At 45.0% G+C, this 25,040-nt stretch overlaps 2 protein-coding genes across 4 annotated transcripts; one reads left to right on the top strand and one right to left on the bottom strand.

Moving 5' to 3' along the window:
- Positions 1 to 35: 35 nt before the first annotated feature.
- Positions 36 to 3,983, top strand: ARPC5L (actin related protein 2/3 complex subunit 5 like). The gene is made up of 4 exons (XM_064468535.1): positions 36 to 254; positions 467 to 539; positions 891 to 1,067; positions 3,436 to 3,983. The coding sequence occupies exons 1-4, from the start codon at positions 115 to 117 to the stop codon at positions 3,496 to 3,498; spliced, it is 453 nt and encodes a 150-aa protein (XP_064324605.1). The 5' UTR covers positions 36 to 114; the 3' UTR covers positions 3,499 to 3,983.
- An 838-nt stretch (positions 3,984 to 4,821) lies between these two features.
- On the bottom strand, positions 4,822 to 24,627 carry GOLGA1 (golgin A1). Of its 3 annotated transcripts, none has more exons than XM_064468520.1 (23): positions 24,487 to 24,627; positions 23,741 to 24,052; positions 22,165 to 22,255; positions 20,697 to 20,771; positions 20,108 to 20,205; positions 19,546 to 19,578; positions 18,738 to 18,866; positions 18,248 to 18,405; positions 17,748 to 17,859; positions 17,529 to 17,624; positions 17,182 to 17,307; positions 15,975 to 16,070; positions 15,424 to 15,519; positions 15,013 to 15,165; positions 14,698 to 14,793; positions 13,880 to 13,969; positions 12,541 to 12,643; positions 11,507 to 11,664; positions 10,878 to 11,033; positions 10,299 to 10,358; positions 9,290 to 9,460; positions 8,236 to 8,322; positions 4,822 to 7,383 (listed from the first exon to the last, which is right to left on the bottom strand). In XM_064468520.1, the coding sequence occupies exons 2-23, from the start codon at positions 23,873 to 23,875 to the stop codon at positions 7,303 to 7,305; spliced, it is 2,400 nt and encodes a 799-aa protein (XP_064324590.1). In that variant the 5' UTR covers positions 23,876 to 24,052; positions 24,487 to 24,627; the 3' UTR covers positions 4,822 to 7,302. The 3 variants fall into 3 exon arrangements, with proteins under 3 accessions (XP_064324590.1, XP_064324588.1, XP_064324589.1); XM_064468518.1 differs by having other exon boundaries at positions 18,248 to 18,417; XM_064468519.1 differs by lacking the exon at positions 24,487 to 24,627 and adding an exon at positions 24,142 to 24,348 and having other exon boundaries at positions 18,248 to 18,417.
- Between the last annotated feature and the right edge of the window lie 413 nt (positions 24,628 to 25,040).

The following is a 25,040-nucleotide window of genomic DNA, read 5'->3' on the forward strand; positions in this document are numbered from 1 at the left end:
CGGTGCGGTGTTTCCGGTTCCGCGGGGGCGGGGTTTCCGGGGCGGTGGTTCCGGTTCCGGGGCGGTGGTTCCGGCGCCGGTCCCGGGGGCGCGCGGCGGGCCCGGCGCGGCGGCATGGCGCGGAGCACCCTGTCCTCCCGCTTCCGCCGCCTCGACATCGACCAGTACGACGAGAACCGCTTCGTGGAGGAGCCCGAGGAGGCGGCGGCGGCCGAGCCCGACGCCGGCCCCGAGGTGGAGGCGCTGCTCAGGCAGTATCCTTTGGGGCCGGGCGGGCGGGACCGAGACACCCCCCGCCGCCTCCCGCCTCGCCCGTGGCCGGACCTCGGTGGGACTCCCCCGGGCGGGCGGGCGGGCGGGGCGGGGGGCGGCCCGTGGAGCCGCCGCGTTGCTAAAACCCCCGCACCCCGTCGGCGGCACTGGGGCCGCTACCGGAGCCGTTTGAGTCCTTGACCCCGCGCCGCAGAGGGGAGGCGCTGCGGGCCTTCCACGCCGCCCTGCGCGGCTCCCCGCCGGGCGCCCGGGGTGCGGCGGCCAAGGTGAGCGGGGCGGGAGGCTTGGCTCGGCGGGGTGGGGGGCTCGGCGGTGGGACACCGCGGGGCTTTGAAGCGCCACAGGGACCCCCCCGCGACGCGGCCACCCGGCGCCGGTGCCCAGCGACACGCCGTGTGTCCCGCGCAGGCGATCCCCTGGTGTTTGCCCCTTCCTTCCCCTCGCCCCCTTCCTTCCCCTCGCTCCTTGAAGCCTGGTGTGGGAACACTCTCGCCCGCCTGGTGACAGAAACACGGCAGCCATCGGCGTCCTCTCAGCGCGCCGGGTCGAACGCAAGCGTTGGGGTCATCGCCAGCTCGGCCACTTCTCACGTTATCCTCCTTTCCTTGTCTTTGCAGGAACAGGCTCAGGGAACCATGCTAAAAGTCCTCACCTCTTTTAAAAGCAGTGAAATAGAAGAAGCGGTGAATTCTTTAGACAGAAATGGCGTTGACTTGTTAATGAAGTACATTTATAAAGGATTTGAAAAGCCAACAGAAAATAGCAGTGCAATATTACTTCAGTGGCATGAAAAGGTATGTGTTTGGTGCTCTTGGCTCAGCTGCGCTCCGCAGGGTCCTTGTCAGTGCCTTCGCCAGAGCCCCCGCAAGAGAAGCCGGTGACAGCAGGGGGCTCGTCCCCGACAGCACAGTAACTGGCATTTCCTTCTACCTTTGGTCTCTTTGAGCTTGGACTTGTTAAGCCTTTGCCGGTATGTCAAAGCTTCCCCTTGCCCGGGGGGAGAGGTGAGGCTCGTGGCAGGCAGCGTCTACCGGAGGAAGCTCCGCGCTGCCTTCTGCATCTAACGAGGAGAAGGGGCCGGGAGGGAGACGTGGGTGGTTGGTGTGGCTGGGGGCGTTCCTTTGGAGCCGAGCATTCGGCCAAGGGGGGCTCAGGCTGGCTTAGGTCTGGCCGCTTTCATCGGCTGAGCGCTGCTACCCGCACACGCGCCACAGCTCAGCAACAGCCTTCAGCAAAACTGTTTGCTTTGCACAGGAGAGGCTTTTGAGACCTCCAGAAAGATTCCACTGGGATCCGTAGGGGTCTTCTCACAATTCTGTGAGGCGACTGTTGCAGAGGGTAGGACGCACGGAACGTTCCCTCGCTGTGCCGGGATGAGGGATGCGAAGCAGCTGCCCCAGGCAGGAACCCCAGGGAAGTCTTCCCCAACCGCAGGGGTTTTAGCCGCAGCGTGGGCTGTCAGTGCTCCTCCCAGGAAAACTGATCGCTAGGAACGCTGCCGCTCCCTGCACCGCCCGCGCTGTGGCAGCTTTCACAAAGTCGGGTGTTTTCCTCTGACGCGTAAAGGCAGAACCTGCGTGGAGCGTGTCCAGCCATTAGCAGCTGTCACCGGCTCTGCAGAACCCTCACAGGGGAGGAGGACAGAGTTTCTCACTACAGCAAAGAACATGTTTCTGCTTGATTTTTTCTTCTTTTTTTTTTTTCCTGTTGTTGTTCCCACTGGAGGCTGTTTTCGGGTAACCATGGGTGGGTGCTCCCGGCGTGCGGCGTTGCACAACACCACCCTGACTGGAAAGGTGACAGTGCAGAGCATGTAGGCACATGTAAAGCACCTCGTCCTCTTTGCTTTGAAAGGAATGAGGCAGGTCTGAAGTAGGCTGGGCAGGGTTTAAAGCCTTGCTTGCGTGCTGCTTTTTGGCACCACCGGTACGACGTGTGGCTTGCTCAGAGAGGAGTCAGCTGCTCGGTAGCAGTACCCGTCTGCCCTCCCCGTGTGTGTCAGGTCTGGTAACTCGGGAGCGCTCACCCGAGTGCAGCGCGTGCAGGTCCTGCTCCGAGCGGGCGCTTCGCTCTCATGTTTCCTAACGACAGCGAGGCGGCTCATTGTTGTTCTCACTTCGTACGCTGCAGCACCCGCTGGGCTGTATCGGAACTATGCAAACACACCTCATTTCAAGCTGTCAGCTTTATTTTCTCATAATCACATCCATCATCTTCTAGACTTTAGAAGGATAAGTTATTTATGCTGAGGGATGCAAATGAAACTGAAGCGAGCCCTTCCTCCTTTCCCGTTGAGGGATATGGGAGGTGAAACACCACGTCGTCGATGACATGCATCACGGGTATCCTTCTCTAGGTCCAAAGGATGGTTTGTTAGATTTTGGAGAATGTAATTTTCCCTCAGATTTAGTGGTACACGGGTTAGTAAATGACTGTATTTGGTTTTGTCTGCCCTTCAGTCCCTTGGCTCTTGTGTCATGGGGTACAGTTATAGAATCTTACTATAGCTGTACTGCTATAATCAGCCAAAGATCACTCTCGCCTGTATTTACAGAGGGGAAGTGAGCCACAAACTTCCCAAGATCCGCCCAAGCAAGGCTCCGAGTTCAGGTCTGAGCTCCCCCGTTAGCCTTTTACCTGCTGGCCCAAGAACACGCAGCAGAGAGGAGTCAGTGTGCGAACGTAGACCTTGCGGCCGCAGGAGGGTGAAGGCGCCAGCAGGGCAGAGGCACCAAGAGGTGGAACGACGCGAGGATGGTGTTTCCCGCTCCGGGGGTAGCAGCCAGCGCGGACAGTCGCGCTGTGGCCGGGGGCTGCGTGAGCGCGCTGGGCCCCCCCCGCTTTGTACTGAGCGACCCCGCCAGCCGCGAGGCCACGCAGGAAACGTGATGCAGTTTAGAACGTAAATGAAATTACTTTAGAAGTGTTTAATGCCTGCATGTACTAGAGAAAGCAAATAGATTTTCCCCAATTAACAGTTGTAAAGACTTGAGAGCAAAAAAGGGGCGGAATGAGGCGGAAGAGCCCAAAGTGCCTGTGTGTGAGAAGTTTTTGGGGAAGCGCCATACACTTGTCTGACATTGAACGTGTAATTGTTTGTTCGTTTAAGATGGGTTTTGCATGTGCCGCGGTGACTCTAACACCTCTCTCCCATCCCCACAGGCATTAGCAGTAGGTGGACTTGGGTCCATAGTAAGAGTTCTCACAGCAAGAAAGACTGTTTAAAGGACTATTAACTTGAACCAAGACGATGCTCAGTTTTGGACTCAGAAGGAAGGAATCGGCTGAGATGACACTGGTCCATCTTTATTAGAGATTGCGATCTACTGAAACACTACCGCGACCTCCTCTGGGAATGCTTTCAACCCTGAAGGTGGGGGAAGAGTAAAGATATTCCTGCGTACTCCGACTATCAAACACAGGAGCCAAGACATTCTCCTGCTCCCTTTTTTGAAAGGCAGAGAGAAGGCACACTCCTGCCTCCTATTACTGTAAGCAAACCGGTATTTTCAGATGCTGCTTTATCGAAGTGTGGTGATAAGGGATCCTGTGTGCACTGCTTATTTCAGAGGTAGCTGTGTCCCTGACAGCTTAGGGGAGAAGCACGTGTTAGAATGGCCGCTTTGTACGTACAGTCGAAGGACTGCTTGGACCGGGGGGTTGGTTTCATTGTAAAGTGCCTGCTGCACCAATAAAGTTCTTGCATCACATGAGTTAAGCAATTTATTTTTCGCTTAATAGTAAGTGTGGCGCTTATTCAAAAGCAGGCCAGCGATATACTGGTTCTAAGCTAAGCGCCACCTTTGGATGCTCTTAACTCCCAACTATTTACAGAATTTGTCCTCAAACCCAACTATGCTGGCTCTGGGGCGAGACCAAGCTCACCTGTTCCAATTAAGGCTTCTAAGATGCACTAAATACAATGCCTAATCACCCGTGGTTTGATTTTTATATTATTGTCCATCCTAGAAAGTCTAGAAAATGCTTCAGAACTCACTTGTGTATTAGAGCATCCTCACATTCTGAAGGTCTTAATAGCAAAACGATCTGCTTTCTTTGAATCAGCACGCACATGTTTTATCCTTGATTTGGCCACAGAGGCGGACACAACTCAAGCCCTCGCTGTCTCCACCGCCAGGTAGAGCACCCGCGGCAGGAGCGCTGGGGTGTACGGCGTCCCGCGGGGGCTCGGCTGGCAGCGCGCCGTGAGCCCGGCAGGGTCACCTGCCAGGAGGGAGCCTTCCTTCTGGCACAAACGAGCGTACTCCGAGCGAAGCGGCTGCTCAGGGAGGCCCTGCTCCATTCAGCCTTTGTTTTTATCAGCTGCCAGAAGCGCAGCAGCAGCTGTCCCTGGTGAGAGACGAGTTCCGGAGGCAGGAGCACTCCGCCTCATTCCTGGCCTAACTCCCTATGAGAAATTCCGTGGCTGGCACAGCCATTCTTACCCTGGGCAGAGGGTGGTTTTGTTTCATGCTTTAAAATTCTGTTTTAAATAGCTATAGCATCCCAGTGGAGATAACCAGAACTATAAAGAGAAAGAAATCAAGATTAGGGTTTTAATCCAAAATGTATTGCACCACAAATTTCATAGTGTTTCATAATATAATCCATATTTACAGCATAGAAGGAAAGAAATCCAATGGCCATAGAAAGGATTATGTATACCACTGTTTTTATACAAGGGAAAGTGCATTAGCTTTTAAATATATGTATACACACCATTCTTGCTCTGATAGCTAAAGAAAATTCAACACTTAAGAACTAATTCTTACGGTAAGTTCATCCTGGGATCTTAAACTGAAGTTGTGTCATTGAATACATGAGCTAAGATTTTATGTTGTCACTCTTTATTCTAGGCTGCCTGTACTGCCTTTCTTGCTGTTCAGCAGTAACTTTTCAAGCCAGGATCAACATAAACCAATCAGTTGTTCAGGCTTTGGCGTGAGTCGGGGAATCCTGTCCCCTGGTCTCGGGTCCCACAGAAACAGGCCAGGGCAAAGGGATCTTCTACAGAAAGAGACCTTTTAGAATAAAATCTTCCCAGAACCAACGGAGTTTATCCTGCTCCTGCTTTGTTTCAGCACAGAAGCAATTGATATAAACCCACTGTTTGTCTGTTTTCGTGTAAGAGTTGTACTCTTCCGCTGAACCTCAGCGTGCTATGTGTACGTGCCACGGATCAGGTTACTGAAGACTGCGTTTGGACAAGCTTTAGTGTACGAAAAATTCCTGTTGGTTTTCTTAACTTTAAATGAATACAACCTGGCTCTTAACTGAGGAGTGGCACTTGTGCCAAGGTAATAGCTACTGCGGGTACCTGCCTCTGGGAGTTGGCTGATTGACAACAGCTGGGGAGGCCAGCCAGGGTGTAGATCTGCAGCGCATTTACCGCTCCGGTAACTGACCTCACGTGGACGGATACCTCCGTCTCTACCGCAGCACGAGTGCGCGTGGAAGCAGGGAGCAGCTTGTGTGCTGTAACTCCTAGTGCGCTGCATCTCGACTGCCACCACCAAGGTCATTCAGGCCCGTTAGCAAAGCACAGCTGAAAACCTGAACAGTGGCTCTATCTCCACTAAAGGACAGGTTGAGTTTTCTTGAATATATTTAATAATAGTATTGTAAGTAACAAAAACCTCATCGTAAGAGAATTACCAGAATTGCAGCCTGCTCATCGAATGCCGTACATATGCAGTTTTTTTGAAAATATGTCTCATTTTTTAGAAGCCCAACTTAGCTGCTGCTTCCTATTTTCATCTAGATTTCACACTGGTGTTAACAACTATGGGCAAAATTGTGCTTCTGTTCGGTGAGGCAAGTGCCACGTTGGTCGCCTTTTCTTAAGGGGGAAGGAAAGCAAACTGCTGGAACCACGACTTAGTCATTAAGAGTTGAATTTTGCCCTCAAAACCAAAAAGCTCATGAGCAGCGTTTCTTTTACCGTGTAGTTAGGACACAGTTAACAGCCCACTACAGGTTCAGAACAGTTTTTAAGCATCAGTATTTGAAGTACAGAAAACCACAACCAAAGAGGCAGATACTGGTTATGAAGATTTGTTGCTAGCAGGCTTGGAAGAAAAAAATAAAAATCAGTGTGTTTAGTACCAATATTCTTCATCCTTTGTCACTAGGGTGGTTTTTAAATTTTTTTTTTTTTTTTTTTTAAATGAAAGGTCTTCTCATGGGCATTCTCAATACCTGGAATTCAGCTTTAAAAATTTAAAATGGTTTACTACCCCTTCTTCCCAACACTAACAACCTATAGTACAGGCTAACAGATTAGTTTTAAAGGCGACTGAGTATTAGGTACTATAATTAAGACCATTTTAAATATTATTTTTCTTTAAGAAAAGTAAAATCAGACAACTCTAAAGTTGTGCCCTCAACTTAAATAATCATCATCAACATGCAGCCTTCAGGACTGCAGGCCAGGATATACGCACCTTAAATTACACAGTGATATGAAAAAATGCAACTATTAGTTATGTCAGTATAACAAGGCAAGGCAGATTTCTTTTTTGGTTAAAGCTCCCGCTCCTGTCCTTTGAAAGGCGTTTCAAACCGTCACCAAATCAATGCAGTACTGCCAACATTTTTTGTTTCATTGCTTGCTTTCCACAGCGAGACAAGGAAGCTTTACTGTGCCTAGAGTTGCTCAACTCTAGCCCTCCGTAACAGCAGCTGGGATCACCATCATAACAGCCGCACGCGTTAGAAGCTTGAACTGCCAGCACCAGTGTTAGTGAGGTCACCGATACCCTTTGGTGCCAAGAAAACAAGCCCGATGAGCGCAAGGAGCTGACTTCCATTAAGAGACCATCAAGGCAACGGTCCCAAATCCAACCCAGAGGTGTTTCAGTTTGTAGTGAAAATTTCTCCTTGCACGGTATTAGTTTTGTAAACAGTGTCAGAAGTTCTTGTACAAAATACTGCAATGACAGTGATTAAGGACACACCTGAATTAGTGTGTCCAGCGTTCTTTTCACAGAAAAAAGTGGCTAGATGCTGACTGCCCATTTTCAGGTTCCCTTAAGGCCACAGCGTCCTTGGGCTCGAGATAGACGGCCGGATACTGCCTTTAGGAGATGGCTTTGACCCAAACCATGACATCTAGGACAGGAAAGCACAATAAACGTTATGCTAGGTTCACACTTTTAAGAAGCTGAAGATTTGAAAAAGAAAGAATATGTAACATAGGCATCTCCCCATCGCTTGGTGGAAATAACCACTTATAAAATGGAATGCTGCAGACTCCCCACTGATAGTTTCACACAATCAAATCTGGAAGAAACAGCATCCATTTTCCACAAGTGAAGATGACTGAAGGTTACACTTACTGACTGAAGGTTCTTTCAAAATAATTACACATATACAGCCATTTAAACACAGTACCTTTACTCAATCTAGTAGTAAACTGTTCCCTGAACAGGATGGCAAGGAAACCTCCCTCAGCTGCAATCGTACGTAGACTGAACATGTCCAGCTTAGCGAGCGGGCAGAGCAGGACACAAAGGAACCGAGGCAGCACTCATTTATGAACACTCACTAATAACCACAGAGCCAGGGACACGCAGGAGATCTCATTTTATGCAATGGAAAGGAGAAACAGATCTACGTGTCTAAGCCCAATGCTGAAACGACAAACCAAGAACTCGGCTTCCTGCTTTTAAACATTTGACTGTACGCTAGCAAGGAGCCTCTAGCTTCCCTCCACGGACCGAGTCTGCTGGGCAAACTCTGCCGTTACTCTCTGAAGCACTGGGGAGTTGCTATTTCCCCCACTGAAACGGACAATTTCCAACATGTACGTATGTGATTAGCTAACATTTTAATAACACATTACATTTATTATTGTAACTAACGTTTGGAAAAGGTACTTTTTATCATCTCCCAGCATCTAAGAATTTTCATTCTGTCTGCTGGGAGCCCTGTTAGAGACTACAAGTGGGGCAGAACCCTTACCTTGTACTCCAAAGTTTCTTTAAGCATGTTTTCTTCCTCTTGAGAAAAATTCAGTAACACGGATACAGCTTTAATTAGATGGAATGCCTGAAAGAAACCACGGTATTTCGTTACTTCGGATGCTCTCAGGCTCTGCCATCTGGACTATGGTGCAGCACAGCTTTTCTGTAGGTTTGCCCACAGACTTTCTAGTCAGAGCTGCAAAGAGCAGACCAGCAGCCTTCCATTACCCCCAGTTCCAATAGACCAGGATGGCCTGTATCTTATTTCTTCTGTGTCTCCTGGCTTTCTGTTCTATAACAATGGTTTGCATATTTCAGGGAAAGAAGACAATCAGGGAGCCTCGTTAGTTTGAGAAGAGAGGAAGCTTGCCTCCTGTAGTGTCCTAGTTTTCTTCAGCTTTGAAAAGTTGATCGAACCAGCATGTAGGCAGGGAAGAATCATGCCAGTTTAAATATACACTTAAGTACATTAACTCTATAGTACTGATATTCTAAATGGGAATTACCGTGCAGAGTTAGAGAGAGTCAAGCGCTCAGGATACCGTGGAGTCGCACAATCATTTCTTGATCTTACCCACTAACTGGCAATTAAGCCAAGTGTATTCTTGGCATGACTTTTACCTTCAGCATCTTTGACGCCTTGCAGAGAATGCAAAGGAGCTCCAAGGAATTATCCCTTACAGACCAACAGCAAGTGGTTTATATCCTTTTCTTTGTTTTTTTTTTTTGTTGTTGTCTTTCTTAAATGTACAACCACCCTAACTGCATACTCCAAGTGCTTTTAGAGTAGTGCAGAGGGAATGTCATGTAGCTTCAGATCTTTAACTTCCAGACATAACAACCTCTTAAAATTTCACATTTCCCTTTCATTTAGTTCATAATAATCTGTACTTCCACACATACCGTTAGCTTTTTTGCTTCATTATGCTCAGTCAACAACATTAAAACTGTAAAAGTACAGAACTCGCATAGAAGTGTCCTTAGCAGGTAACAGGTGGCAGTTTTCTAGAGAAAGACAGACTTCAAAAGAGAAGGTAAGCGTACATCTTTACCTCAGATTCCCGGCAGGACATGAATTTTAGTACAACGTGTTTAAGGTATTCAAAGTTTATCTCCCTTGAGTCATTTAAATCGGAGTTGTTTGTGACAGTCACAGAAGCATTAGGCACTTCAGAGTTTGCTTTTTCACGTACTTCAGGTACCTCACTGTCAGGCCTTATTTTCTAAAAAAAAAAAAAAAGAAAAAGAGAACTACATTGCAGACACTGGGAGACGATCCGGGTCCAAGACATCTAACACAGAGGGCTTGTATCCACAAGGTGGGTACAACCCAGGCATCAACAGGACAAGCTTCCCATCCTTCATGGGATCACAGCAGAGAAGTGTCTTCACCCCTCCCTGGACTCTAGGAGAGAAGCTGGTTACTGTTAGCATTACATGTACGTTACCCAAACCAGCATGGAACTGGCTCCTTGGTAGGAACTGTCACCTGATAATTTTATTTTATCACTAACCTGCTCCGTGCCTTTCAAAGGTGGACTTTCTCCAAAACAATTTTCAAGCTCAGAACAAAAATAACATCAGAATATTTTAAAACCTCTGTTAATTTTTTTTTAAATAGAAGAATTTTTTTCTTGGAGAGGAAAACTATGATAAGAGGGATTAAAGGGGAGCTTACCCAGGGGCAGATATCGCTCCCATGGTAAAACTTAGCTGAATGGCAGCTCAGCAGCGATCAAACCTCAGTTACTCACTCTACAGAAGCGCGTTAAATGCCCAAGATTACCAAACACAGGTCTTCTGTAGCTAAAATTCTCTGTTGCAAGAGCCGAGTGGTAATGGCTACCTGGCACACCACCCATTCAATAAATGATCGAGGATAATGTGCTTCCTTAATTTAAGGGCTCACCGGTCTCCCTGCAAACACAAGGAAACTGCAGGCATCCCTAGTAAAAAAAACTATGCTCCAGCTAGCAGCTAGCAGTCAAGCTTTTGGAATTAGTAGTGCAAGTAACTGCCGCTAAGTGCCAGTGTTCAGTCTCGAACAAACGCAACCCTTACCAACTCTTTCTGGAGAGTTTTCTTGAGTTCTGTCATTCTTTGCTGTAGCTGCTTTATCATCTGTAAGCAGAGCAATGGACAGCATTAATACAGTATTCACTGTCAGGACACATTTTGACTCGCAGATATCTGGAAAAACCCATGACAAACAAGTGTAACGATTGAAGCGATCATTAAACAACGTTGGCAGCTCTGAAGAAGCAACCTCAATGTCTTGCCTTTCCAGCTGCACACATTAGCAGGCATGTGACAGGATACTTGGGCTCTCATGTGAAAGCACAGTGGAAGTGAACTGAATTCACACAAAAGGGCTCTGCAGGAAAGCTGTAAACAGTATCATGTGGTGCTTCGTTCCTCTAAAACAGGTAAGGATTCCTGGTGGCAGTCTTTATCCACTGTTGCTAGATCTTTGTACAATCCAAAAGAGGAACAAAATTTGCTCACAGAATATTGGATTCAAATTGGATCTTGTATTTTGGTAAGCCTGACCTTCTAAGGCTGCAGCACAGGCAGCACCAGTTATTAGGCTTCCTAATTGAAAGGGGAAAGACTAACAGCTGTTTTGCTGTTTCAGTTCACCTTGTTTTTCTCAGCAATTTGCTGTTCCAGCTCTCTGTTATCCTTCTGAAGTTGAATGATGTCAGCAGCTGCTACCTCTCCATTCTGTTCCACCACACGGTTGGAATGTAAATGCTTGTTGTTCAAGGCTCTCGACGGTTCCTCTAGTTCTGAAACCTATAAAAACAAAGAGTGAATTGCAGAGACATCATGACATCTGCAGCCCACGAACACTCCACAGGGAGAATGCTAGAGTTTTTTTGATGCAGAGTGGCAGTGGTTGCTTTTTTAAACCAGAACGCATTAGTGGCAATCTAGTTGGCTACATCTCTCACTGGCCTGCCTATGGCTTTTGGGTCTCTGTCTCATTGCTTTCATAATGGTGCTCTCAAGACATTTTATGAGTCAAATAAAATAAAGGGTTGTCTATCATAAACCAGTCACAGATCTGACAGGACAGAGCTTTCTTTAGGAAGACAGGGAACAACAAATAATGGTGGTCTACGCTGCTGGTGTTTCAGGTCATGAGCAAGTCGCCCGAGTGAACAGCTCCAAGCATGTATCACCAGACACGACAGAACTGGTGTCTCTTGCACACCTGCTTATTTTCCTGAGAAGTCTGAACAGATCAGATTTGCAACTGCACTCACATTTTTCTCATGTTCTCTGGCCAACAGGCACTCCTGAACCTGTAACTTCAGTTCATTGATTTCCTTTCTTGCCATTTCTTCTTTCTCCACTGCTCGGTTATTACTTGCTTCTATGTCAGATTGCAACTGATGCATTTGCAGCAAGACAGCTTCATGATCTGAGAAAGGAGAGACCTGCTTAGTATCAGCCTACTGAATCAAACAGGAGTTTCTGATTATTTTTCTTAAACAAAGCAAGTTACAGTGACAGTAAATTTTAACCTTTTTGCCTTGCTCTGTCATACAGACAGAGACAATGGAAGTTAAGCCACCCAAGCTCACGTTAATGTTTTTTTCTCTGGAGCAGCCTAAATGTCTGAAAATCAGAGTGACTTTAAATATCAATTATAATTATCAATTACTCCCGCTCTAAAAGACTGCCATCAAAAGCCTGCCTGACTTGTGCTGTGACCGCACAGGAACGGCTGGGGCTGAGCTGCGAGCACAGAGGACTAGCTGGCACAGATGGCTACCACACATGGCGCCCCAACGGAACGGTGCATCAAGAGGCTACAGCTTCGTTCCGTTTCTCAATATTGGCATCACACAAGAGAAACACGGTGGGGTTAGCAACTGAAGGGAGGCGACTGCATTTCCTTTGTTAGTATGACTGTGGAGTATCGGTTTGAAGCTGCTTTTTAAGAATGTAAAAAGTCTTTCAAGTAAGTGCAGTTTTTAAAGTGGTGCGATGAAGTAGCAGGTTTTGATCTGTACCATTCATTGCGTGTTTTGTGCAAAATAATCATTTACAAGTACAGCAAGATTTGTTATTTTGTGCTGTATGAACATAAGACTTTGATTTTAAAAAAGTGGGTTTGTTTCTAAGGACTCCGTTGAGAGACTGTCCAATTGTTACTGAAGAATACAAGGGTTTAAAAGTTCTAATAGATTAAATATGGAAATCTAGAATTATTCAAATTTATCAGGCAAGCCCAGAACTAGAGACTGTACTTAGATAAAGCTGACTGGGATACAGTAGACTTGTTTGGTCTAACCTTGACTGAGTTGGTTTAGTTCTTCCTTCTGTTTTAGCAGCATACCACATTTTTCATCAATCAGCTGGTCCTTTTCCTTTATTAAGGAAGCCAGATGCGAAACCTTCAAAGCAGACAAACAAAGTCATTAAAGATATAAAACCAGAAGAGGGCACTGAAAGATTTCAACATACCTCAGAGGTTCAGAAATTTTTTTTTTTTTTTTGTGGGCAGGACTGGAGAAGAATTCTTGTATCAGTGCCAAAGGCAGTGGCTGTATCTACAACTGGCAGGGGCTGCCCGAGCTCTGTGCTAGGCAATACAACATCTTGAAAAAGCGGCTTGTGCAGCATTAGTGTTACAGGTAATACAGTGTGGATGTCTGTGATCTATCCAGAGACTCACAGAAGGCGTCACCTCTACAATGCTGACCTTATTAAAACGCACTGAAGTCAATGTGCTGTAAGACCTAAAACACACTTCATTTCTGATAAACTCTGTGCCATGGTTACAGATTGCCTCAGAACCAGCAGGTGGCAGCTGCGAAACAGCCGCTGAGCAAAACCAGAGATCGCCTTATACCCCTTTTACACACAGCTGGACTGAGCAAGCACAGATCTACAGCAGTTCCAGAAGAATAAAGAAACCAAAAGATGGGACTAAATTCAGTCAGACTTGCTCAGCTGGCAGTTCCCAGCTTAAGCAAACACAAGCTCACATTATCCACCATGACCATTTTTAATGAAAGAAGAGCAAAACAAGACCACCTAGAATTTATGTGTGGTTACTGGATACAACCTCCTCCTGCGAGGAAATTTACAATTTTAGAACTGCTGTGCTTCAGAGGGACAAAGATGTGATATAACCACTGAAAGAAACAGCAGAATGAATAGGTTTCTTTAAAACAAACTGCCCAGTAGTCAATGGCTCAGGACAGCTGGCCCCTGGGACTATGCCCACCACCGTACAGACTTCCAGGGCTCTGAAATATCAGGCACCTTCATTCTGAGCAAACTTATTCACTTGCTACTGCCTGGTCTTCACCTTAGTTGTTCACACTGAACTGCCACAACTTGCTCTTGAGCCTACAGACTTACGAATATCCTCAACTTTGCAGTCAGCAACATTTTACATTTTTCCACTGGAAAAACTCACCGAAGTTGATCACATTTTTTTGCAGGTTTTTACACAGACACCCTTAAGCTTCAAATTTACTGAGGCAACCACTGCTGTCCTGCATGCTGAGGATATGATTCTGATTAATGTTCCTGACTTTTATGACAATTAGGTCCAAATCTAGTCTGGTCTGAGCACGGTGGGGAGCATGCAAACACATTTGAGATTGTCAGTATTAACCAACCTGCTGTTGCAACTCCTCTCTTTGTTTTCGTGTTTCTTCCAATGCTTTGGCAATTTCCACGCTGACAGTTTCTCTGCTGCTCAATTCATTCTGCAAACCAAAAGTAATTCAGAGGATACTCGAGGCAACTGAAGTTGTCGGTCTCTCATCTTTAAACTCAAATCCATTAGCAGCTAGAATTTACGGGCGTTCTAACACACGATTTACGCTTCCACATAAGAATTACCGTTTTGTTTTAGTGCATTGCTGCTATCTGCACGTTTAAGAGCAACACAGAAGCCAAACATATCCAATGCTTAAGAGATCTTTTAGCAAAAGCCTCTATTACAAAGTAGCAGCTCCTTCCTACAACTGATCTTTATTCCAATTGTGCACCCAAGAGTAGCTACAGAAAAAACTTTCAACAATCTAAAGTTACAGTCAAAAGACTGAGCATAAGCTGTAAATACCTGACCAACTCAAGCCTTTAACTTTTCTTTTGAATGCTATAAATGAAACTCGATGTTGAACTATTTATTCTGTATTCATTACTGCTAACAGGATTTAAAAGCTCTTCATGCCTGACAATATGGGAACGTATTATTTCTGCCCGATTTAGGCAGATCCAAGCATTCTGTTTCAGAAGAGGATCAGCCATTTGTAATGCTCCCCAAATGCATTTCTCCTGAGTATCAAAAGATGACTTACAGCTGTACGTGCATGCAACCTGAATGTAACGAGGCTCCAAGTGCTGAGAATGTAATACACTTTGCGATTAACTGTTTCTCAAAAATTCAGCTCTGTATTTAACCAATGTTACTAACCAATTAAGCCCTTACCTGTAGCCTGTTCAATTCAGACTTTTGTTTTTCTAAAGAACTCTCATACTCTTCTCTGCTTCCATTAAGATTTTCATTTTCCTTTTCCAACTGGCTCTGTAAAATAAACCTTGCTTAAATACCAAGCACAATTATTCTAATGCTTCGTTTAAACAATTAAATGCATCAAATGCTTTGTTCATATTTTATTTCTCAAGGTATGAGATCTCCTATTACAAAGCTAAGAGCACTGAGTAAGAACATCCAGACAACATGCAAGGTCTTCAAGCCCTGTTAGGACACTCACATGGCCCACTGAACAGTTTCTGTACTTACGATCTTGTGCTGAGCAGCTGTTTTATCAAATTCCCAAGCTGTTTCAAGAGCAGCAATTTGAGACTCCAGCCCAGTAACTTTCTCATCATACTGCTGTTTCTCACTTAAAATCTGTTGCTGTAGTTTACTTCTTTCATCCTCTAGATCAGTTTGCTTAAGAGAAAGAATGCTATGTTAATAACATTTTGAAGCTCTGACAAGAATCAGTCATCATTCCGTGTGACACACACTGAAAATGAAGCAACAGTACTCCTTCGGCAGCAGTGTCACGTACTCACATACAGAAATAGTTTAAGAGACAAACAGAAAGAAAGTGTTTGAGTAACAGACAAACACAGAGGAATAAGTCTCTCTGGGGATGCTGAAGGCCGATTTGCTACTGGTCAGCAAAACATCATGCACCATACTCACCAGCTTCTGGATCCTCAGATCCTGGTCAGCAGCTGCTTCTTTGCTCTTTTTCAATGCTTCTGTTGCCATCTGTAGTTTTTGTTCCAGTTCTTTATTCTAAAATATAACCATACATTGAATTCCTTATCCATTGGCATCTATGTTATTAGAAAAGATGTACGAAATGTGGGATGACCCAGTAGGGGAAGGTAAACATTAAAACCACGAAACCACGCAGTTCAGAGGGAGTGCCTACTTGACACATGCTGCTTTTAAACACTCTTCACCACACCACTACCGCCCAGCAATGCTTGCGCTTCAGCTATTTGTTTCTTAGGACAGAGAAGATATGCATGAAATCTCTAACTTCATAACCTCTAGGCCCTTCTCCGCCACTGAAGGTGGGGAGATGACCAGAGACATTGATCAGTTAAACTCTCTTTTCTAAGCTATGTGTGACGCCGTGGTCTCACCTTTGGCTGAGGGCACAAGTGCAGTGAGGAGGGGAGGCACAGGGCATAAAGATGCTGGAAACAGTGGGAATTTGCAGGGCGGGGCAGGAACCAACTTACCTGTGTTTCCAAACAGCTCATGGTCTCCGTGTGATGCGTTCTGTCTGTCAGTAGCTGCTGCCTGGTTTCACCCAGTTTCTGCTCAAGAGTAGCTTTCTGAAGATTACAATGAGATGAAGAACAGACAAAGAGATAAGGTTTTTTTAATTAAGATTTTTCTTTTTCTTTCATTAATAAGGTCAAACTAAAGCGTAACAGTTATTTTGATGTGCCATACAGCTTGGCTCTTGGGAACTAGCAAGTTTGATGCTACTGCCTCTGCAGATCATGTTGCCCTTTAGTTAAGAATTGGAATTTCACTGGCATCCTGTCGTGATCCAGACGTAAACTCTAATCAGCAGCCAGGTCATAATTTTCTAACCCAGGCCAAGTTTAAGGGATTAAAAAAAACTTTTGAAGGCTTAATTTCTCCTGCATCACAGCAAATACACCAACAAAGAAGGTAAAACCTGGTAGTTATGGTATTTACTTTACAAAATGCTTTACTACCTCTACATGGACTTCCAACTGGCTTCAGTTTTACTAAGCCAAGTTCTTTTATCATAGCAACATCAAGCTGATGCGTCTTGTAGGCAAGCCTGACCAAGGAAAAGCACACCTCCCCTGGTCTTCCCAGGACCCAGGTGGGGAAGCATTGCTCCAAGCTGATTCTGAACATGAGCACCAGTGCTCGAGAAAGAGATCAAGAAGTAAAGAGAAAGGGCAGTGACCAAAGCAAAGTTCTTTGCTTGTAGCTGTTTCTTAACACTCCTGAGGCTCAAGCTTCCAACGTACAACATTCTGTTTGTACACCTACGAGCAAAACCCCTGTCCCAATGCTTTGCAAGTCATGACAACAGAAGACAAAGAACAAGGAAAAGCGTGCACTGTTCTCTGTAAGGATTAACCAATACAACTCTCTAGTTGTTCTGCCTCCTGTGGGCATGTTAAAAAGCTGCTCTTTTGCTTCTAAGCAGCCAGGTGCATTGCCTAAACAACCAATGCAGACAGACCAGTAGAGACACCTATGTCGGTACTGCACAAACAGGCTCAGTGCAGTCACCCACAGTCTGTCCAGCACAGACAGCGTGCCAATACACACCGATGGGACAAATGTGCCTGCATTACATCATCATCATATATTCTTACCATGTGTGATAAGTAATGGACGTCCTAAAAAAATCTCACTCAGATTGCACTTTTAAGCAGTCTATAAATGTATCATTACCTCCTTGAGTAACTCCTGCACATGTTCATCCCCTGAAAGATTTCTTTCCAGCTTCTTTTCCAAGGAAGACACTTTCTCCTGCAGCTGTTCAGTAAGTTTATTTCTCTCAGCAAATTCAAGAGTCATCTGTGAGAACAAGAAATCACAGAATCTTTTTTGTAGCAAAGATTTCATCTAATCCGTTGTGGCTTGACTTTAAAAAGTGTCATTAGAAAGAGAAAAGTTCTATTTGAAAAGACAGTATCATCCTAAAACGCCTTCTAGACACCAATTTCAAACTCACAGTGCATTACCCAAGTCAACACCGTTACACCGGCCAACAGCAGAAGCATCTGAAAACACTTAACCTTTTGCTTATGTTGCTCATATTCCACCTTCAGAGATTCATGTTCCACCTGTAACATTTCCAGCCTCTTCTCATAACCAGAACCAGCAACTTGAGCCTAAAAAATTTGAGAAATTACTTGCTTTGAAATTTAGGTTTCCAAAAACACATAACTGATATCTAATCTAACTTCTGCAGACAAGGAGCTCTTTGAATCAAATCTCACTTAACTCAAACTTACATTTTGCAAGTCTACAGAAAGCTGCTGAATGACAGTTTGTAGCTCCTGTTCTCTTAACTTCAGAGCAGTGATCTTATTTTCTGCATTTGTCTCAGCTGTCATTAGTTCATCTCTTCACAGAAAGAGAATAAAAAAAAGTGACATACTGTTCCAGGAAAAAATAATCTTTAGCAGATAATTCTGCTGCTTATGAAAATGGACTAGGCAACATCAACAAGATTTTCTTGCCCTAAAACCAGCCATGGCTTGATTATACATTTTCCCAAAAAAGTGACAGTTAAGCATTCAAACTATGAAAAAAAGACATCATAAAAAGCTTACAAAACCCTAAACGAATATTACTTTAATTGGCTTGAAAAGAAACACAAACTTGGCATTTACATCCGCATGAGCAGACCAGAAGCTCACTACATATATAAACTCTTCCAGAAAGAGCTGGGCATGAAGTAGAAGCATAGGGGAAACGTATACACTGCTCCTCACGGACACCACGTGCGTACCTCTGCGCCTCAAGCTCCAGGAACTGCTGCTGCAACATTTGAAGATCTTTCCTTAGGCCTGATGACTCGTTGCTTTTATCCTGAAGCACTGCTTTAGTGTGGGTTAGCTCTCGAGTGCACGCCTCTAGCTCCTGCTCTGTTTTGCTCAGAGAATCTTCCTTTTTCAAAAGCTGAATATTAGAACGTTATCTTTGACAATACAGATAACCTGGTAATACTGATAAAGTCTTCTCATTGTAATTTGTCTTTTTTATTAACTTATGAACTGAATTAAATCAAATAACTCCCAGAAAAGTCACTGCTGAAATAAACTATGTAATATTGTACGCATGTACCTACTGTTAGGATTTTGATACTGACCAAGACTGTATATAAGCTTTCAGGCTAAAAAGAAAAATTTTTAAAAAATCAATGCAGTGCTACCACTAACTTGGTATTCTAATGGAAATTTTAGGAAAGAGGAAAAAGAAAAGGTGTAAAATAATCTTACCATGTGTTTAACTTTGGCAATTTCCTGCTGCTGAAAGCCCTCCAGTTCATCGATTTCATCTCTTTTTTGAAAAAGGTTCAAACTCTGCTCCCTCATTTCTTGTAACTGTATTTCAAGCTTTTTTTTTTCCTGATAAACCAACAAAAACAAAAGGAATCCAGGAATATCTGTATGCTCATTTCAAGTCAATGGGAGTTTAGTTAAACTCTCTGGGAAAGGAATCTTGTCTTGCAGCTGTAAGGCTGATAGTGCTACACGTAGAACTAGCAGCTCTTCCACATTCACGTTGCAGTAGGCAATGCGGAGCAAATTACTAGGCTTCAAAAATCTCAAAAAAAATCCATATTCATTACAACGCAGCCAACTATCACCCAATAGAACTCTTAAAAATGGACAGTAAACAGTAGCATGTTTAAAGTCTTCATAATCAGATGTACTTTAAAATAGACTAAACAGCTGGGACAACTACAAGACTGAAATCTTGTATTTAAAAAATCCCTACCAAATAGTTTCATTTATTTCACAAGACAGATGACCTACTGCAAGGCCTCAGACAAAGTCACTACCACCTCCTGCACCTCATCTGCCACCTCTGTAATAAACGAAACTATTATTCCACCTTACAGAAGTCCATCTTTCTCATCGTAACCCATCATTCTTTACTTCCCCACTGAAAAATAATCCCACTGAATGAAGATGAAATGATAAAAAGGGCTGAACAGAGCTGAGCTGTAGGAAGCGTGCAGGCTGGTGTTTGCAAATACACACACACAACCCCCCCATCCCCAAAATCCCAAAGGTTAATTACCTTTTCAACTTGACCCAGTTTTTCCATCCACTCCTGAACAAGAAAGAAAGCGGAGGAGGGAGGGGGAACAAAATAAATTTTTAGACTTTCAAGGACAGCAATTATCGTTAAAAGAAGAGAAGATTTTGTATTTTTAACAGAGATACTAAGTTGTGGTAATGATTAAAAAAATAATCAGCAAAAGAAAAGTAACAGCTAACGTTTTAATATGTAAAGGCTGAGGAATCACTTATGCTACCTGAATACATAAGCTTTACACAAGTAAAATAAAGTAAAAGTGTCAACAGGTCTACTGCAATTGAATCTTACCAAGTGCAAGCTTAACCTTTCATCAGAAATTGTTGTGGGCTCTTTTTAAAAAGAGCAGGAACAGTCAGCACAAGGACAAGTCCTGCACCATTTCTGGCATTTTAACTTAATAATCCCTTCTTTCCTCAATGTTGGCACGATAAGCAAATGCAATGCAGAGCAACTCTTTTAATTAATGGCAACACCTGCTTAAAGCATCAAGGTCATGCACTCAAATCTCCACAGTCAAAAGTTGAGTTGTTCAAGCTGTTACCTGGTCCTTTTTTTCTAAGGCCAAAGCCATTCCTTCAGCCATCTTGGCTCGACTGGCCTGGTGAGCTTCGTTCTGCTCCTGAAACTTCCTCATGGAGGCTATCAACAGAGAACACCCAGATGTATTAAAAACTCATCTTTTAAAATCGCTTCTCAATTTTCTTTAAGTTATTTATAACTTTAAAGAGCTTCGTCTGCAAATAATAAGCCCCATCTTGACTCTAGCACTAACGCCGTGCCACCTACAACCTCACACTGCTCACACGTTGGACAAACGCCAGAAATAACAGAAGACAGCAGTACTGCTCCCCGCTGGATGATAACAAAGCTATAGGCTTCAGAAAAGCCTCTCCTGCACATTAGCCCCAAATTTGGCGAAAGGAGTATAAGAACAACTTTGCTCAACAGCCAACACGCTACTGCTGCTTTTTATACTGTAATTAAGGCAAGAACTTACATTCTATTTCTTTGCAACCTAGAGGTGCACAGTTCAAAAGCAAAGATTAAAACATCTGTACACCAAACACGTTTCCTTCCAACCATAACAGTTTTCAGCTTAGAAATAAGAAAGGAAAAAGAGAAGTACGTACAATCCTGATGCTTTTCTAATGCATTTTCAAGCTTCTCTTTTATCTTCTGCAAGTTTCGGATCTGATCAGCATAATCTTGTGTGAGGAGGCAGGAGCACAGACCGGGAATGAACAGACATTGGGGGAGGAAATTTAAGGAAAAAAAAGAAAAAGAAAAAAAAGAAAAAAGGATGAGTGGAAAATGACGATGATTTTCTCAACCAGAAAATCATTCCTGCCAAGGAAAACTTGGGCAACCACAACAATGAACACAAGCAAATAGTTCTGCACTGCCCCATGGGTAAATAGTTGGTACAAACAGGAGGCCCTGTCCTAGGCACGCTAGTTACGCTGAAGACAGCAGTATCAGAGAATGAAGGACTAGCCCCACTTTCCACTTCGTTCAAGAACAGTGATTTATTTAACTCTGTTTAGGAACGGTCTCTCTCTTTGGAGGATGCGAGGATGGGGCAATTCACAGACGCTGGCGTCCCTGTTCCATGCTGCTCGTCGTTCCAGTCACACAGTATTTCTGGGGCCAAGCTCTGACTGGTGCTCCTGCCCAGCTAACAAGCTCCCACTCTTACCGCTACCAGGCCTACCGAGCAGAACTGACAAGGCAGGCAGACTTAAAAAACAAAACAAAACACACCTTGGAGAAGTTTATGTATAATGAGAAACAGGATTTACTCACTGATCGGGCTGCTCACACGAGTCTCTGATACCAAGAGCCTCCCTCTCTCGTACTAAGCCCCAACCAGCACTTCTAAGTTTACCTTATGCAAACAGGTGAACGCTTTGCCCTTTCAAATTGCAGTGGGAAATCACCTTTGAATCCAGTATTTTTCTTGAACAGAACAGGAGCCTGACAAGTCTCCCGAATAAATTAAAATAATCTGGAGCTGGCTGTAACCTCTCCTTATTTTCCTAGGCCTTCTATGAGCTTTGAGAAGCAGCGACATAACAGAGTTTAGCCTAGTCTCTGATCCGCTCCATGCAACAGCGATGGAAAGCAGTGTCAGAGCAGAGCCCTTACTTTATAGAACAAGGTATTATCTTGGAAAGAAAAAAAGCCTCAAGACTGTTTTATGTTGAACCTATTGCTTTTTCTTCATTTCAAAGTTCACTTCTTTTAGGATAGCACTGTGTTACTGTCAACATCAGGAAGCCTAGATCCTAAGAGAAACAAATGATTACATACACAGAGCAAGTAAAATAAAAGTGGGGACAGACATTATTTGAGGCATGGGGACAGAAAGCTATCCCAACTGTTCAAAAGAATCACGTGTCATGAAATCAGCAGAAGAGTCAGTCATCTTTATAAAACACCAGTTATAGTGGGTGCTACCTAGATGACAACCAACAGGGCTGTTACAAATCCATTTTCAAAAAAGCCAAAACCCATGTACTCTTAATAAATTAAAACACTTAAGTTCAAAGGAAAATATTTTCTAAAGTAATAGGGTTTTATATGTATCCAGACACATACCGGATAGCTTGACCTCCAGTTTTCTTATTTGTTCATTTCTTCTGAACAACTGGGATGAGAGATCCTCTCTAGAGCTGCTTCCGTCAGAAGCCTTGGTAGAAAAACAACACTCTTGTAACTTACAAAATTTACAAAAAGTCATCCTGCCACATACTAACTCTACGATAATAAACACTATCCCACCTAGGAATAATGCTTCAGTTTTGCACATAAAGGGGAAAGCTGCACTAGCACAGCAGAACGTGTGAAAAATGCTGAAGAAAAACAGTACAGGCTTAAATTGTCAGCTGCGCAACGCTGGCCTGCTCCATGAAATACCATGCTTTTAAGAGATGCTATAGCTGAAAACTATTTGTTCAAACTGACCACTGAGGACACGGCAAAACAGAACAGCTGCAGGGCTCTACAGTCCAGGTTTCAGGATGCGTCAAAGACAAGCTCTTTTGGAAAACTAAGTAAGTGGAAAAGAAACAGTAACGCCTTTCACATGGGATAAGCTTGCTTAAGCACTAACGCAGCCGTCTCTCCATGCAATGCACTGCATAGCTGGCTTATGGTTCTCCATGGTTATTTTTGCTTCATAAAAATCAATATTAAGAGCAGTTAAACAAATATTGCTGAAACAACTAATTCTTGGAGGTTTTCTGAAAGCCACTCAAGACTTCAGCTACCATCATTATCTGTTTTCTGTTCTGTAAACTCACAAGATGATAAATGAGAATTTAAGTGCAAAGAAATCTCAGAAAAACACAAGACCAATACTGTTCCATCATAAAATGTATTTAATCATTGGGAGTTCCAGCTTTCTGCTTAACAGAACTGGAATTTCAGCTGAGCTTCAGAAAGAGTGAACTAAAATTCAAGCGGGTAAGTAACTTCTCCATTTTGCAGGGAGCAAAACAGAATCACAAAGCAACTTCTGCAATACAGCGGGTACTGTTGGCTCCAGCAGTGGCGTGACACTGTGTCTTAATCCGGGTTTTGAAAAATACAATAGCCATCAAGGGGCAGAGGTACCAGAGGTTTCATTTAACCCATACGCTCCTGGAATTATACAGCTGGCTTAAACAACGCTTTATAATGACGGAGAGTTTAAACCAGACATTGGAGGAACTACAATAGTTTTGAGTAGAGCAAAACTGAACACATGTTGCATAAACGATATGCTCGAGTGGGAAGAGCCCCAGGAAGCCAAGAGGTCAGCACAGGTCCACAGCAAGATCACCGCTAACCGGTGTCGAGCCTGCTTTCCTACTGCTTCACTCATTTATTTTACAAATAGGTATCTCGCACGTTACTAGAACTTTATTCAATATTTTAACAACATTCTGTACTAAGATAGCTTTGTAACTCGTGTTTATATGGGGATATACACCTCCTAGTAACTACTATTGCTGACATACAAATGTTTTCTCTTGGCATTTAAGTTTATTCAAGCTAATAATTAATTTTGCATTAACGCATACAAAGACACCGCAATACGTGTTCAACTCATATACTAGACTTAAACCAGTCTGTAAAGCCGTAACAGAAATGTCATAAGAGAAGCCAAAGTTCCAAGCAAGGTGTAACTTACAAAGTCATCTCCGGAGTCTGCTCCCACGGATGTAATCGACTCCTTACTGACAGACCTGGGTATCCTGGCAGCTCCTCCTGGTCTGGGAGCAATCGCTGCCTCTTCTGCTATCTTCTTCTTCAGTTTTGCAAACATTTTACTGCCCTACAGCACTGAAATAGCCAGGTACTTTGAAAAGCCACTACCCCCAATACGGTTAATATACTGACACTCTGTTTAAAGCTTCCAGATGCCAACATTTAATTTTGTGCTGCATCCACTCAGTTTTATTGCATTTCTAGTTCCATTAAAGCCTCCGTAGACTAACAGTACCTGCAAATTAAAGAGATATGGTTTGCACGCTAAAAATTTCTCCCGGCATTAAACATTAAGAGATAACTAAGTGCCTTTTAATATCACACCTGTTAGAATACGCTAAAAAGAGTCACTCCGAGCAAACTAAAACCCCAAACCCAAGCGACCGCAAGCCGTGACAGCGCTCGGTGGCACGGCTGGTCCCGCCGGGGCGGGCAGGAGCCGGCGGCCGTTGCGGGAGCGGTGGGTGGCCCGGCCCCCGCCTCAAGGGCGAGGGAAGCTCGGGGCTGGCCCGTCCCCCTCCTCCCCCGCCAGACCGGGCCCCGCCAGGCCGGTCTGCGGCGGCGGCTGCCCTGCTCTGAGGCAGCCGGGGGACCCGCCGCCGCCGCCGCTTACCCGCAGCCCGCGGCCCCGCTACCCCCCGGTTCCCCGGCCCCGCCACCGCCCCTCACCGCCCATGGCGTGGCCTCGCCGCCGGGACCCCGGGGCCGCCGCCGCTTCCCCCGGCGACGCTGACCCGGAAGCGCGGCGCGGCCCGGAAGCAGCGCGGGCCGGTGCGCAGGCGCGGTGGGGACACACTCCCCTTTCCCCGCCACCGCACGCGCCGCGGCGCGAGCAGTTACCGCAGTTCGTTAACGCAGAGCTCCTCGGACAGGAGCGGGGGGGGAGGGGCCTGACAACGGCCACCTCTGAGGGAAGGCGCGGGGAGCCGCGGCGGCACAGCCGCGCACGGACCCCCCCCAGGTCACTGAGGGGCGGCAGCAAGCGCGCCTTCGCCTCGGCTTTATTGCCAGCACCAACCGCGGGGGGAAGGAGGGGGCTCGGGGCTGAGGTGGACTGAGAGCGGTTCTCCTCTGCATCGCGGCTGTCGCTCTTCCCCGAGATTTCCAGCGGTAACACAAACGTCCTTCTTTTCCTCCCGGAGACACCAAGAACAACGGCACAACAGTTTATGGTATCCATTGAAAAAAAAAAAAAAAGTATTTGCTCAAAAAAAAATTTTATT

The sequence above is a fragment of the Phalacrocorax carbo genome, chromosome 18 (assembly GCF_963921805.1).
Source record: "Phalacrocorax carbo chromosome 18, bPhaCar2.1, whole genome shotgun sequence".
NCBI classification, from domain to species: Eukaryota; Metazoa; Chordata; class Aves; order Suliformes; family Phalacrocoracidae; genus Phalacrocorax; species Phalacrocorax carbo.

Bases quoted from the DNA above. Each gene is read 5' to 3' on its own strand.
- ARPC5L (XM_064468535.1), top strand. From the start codon at position 115: ATGGCGCGGAGCACCCTGTCCTCCCGCTTCCGCCGCCTCGACATCGAC. The intron at 255-466 runs GTATCCTTTGGG...CCCGCGCCGCAG, and splicing joins GTGGAGGCGCTGCTCAGGCA to AGGGGAGGCGCTGCGGGCCT. The intron at 540-890 runs GTGAGCGGGGCG...TTGTCTTTGCAG, and splicing joins CCCGGGGTGCGGCGGCCAAG to GAACAGGCTCAGGGAACCAT.
- GOLGA1 (XM_064468518.1), bottom strand. From the start codon at position 23,875: ATGTTTGCAAAACTGAAGAAGAAGATAGCAGAAGAGGCAGCGATTGCT. The intron at 20,206-20,696 runs GTACGTACTTCT...CTCTGTTGATAG, and splicing joins ATTAGAAAAGCATCAGGATT to CCTCCATGAGGAAGTTTCAG. The intron at 16,071-17,181 runs GTAATGATACAT...TGTAATCTTCAG, and splicing joins TGCAGGAGTTACTCAAGGAG to AAAGCTACTCTTGAGCAGAA.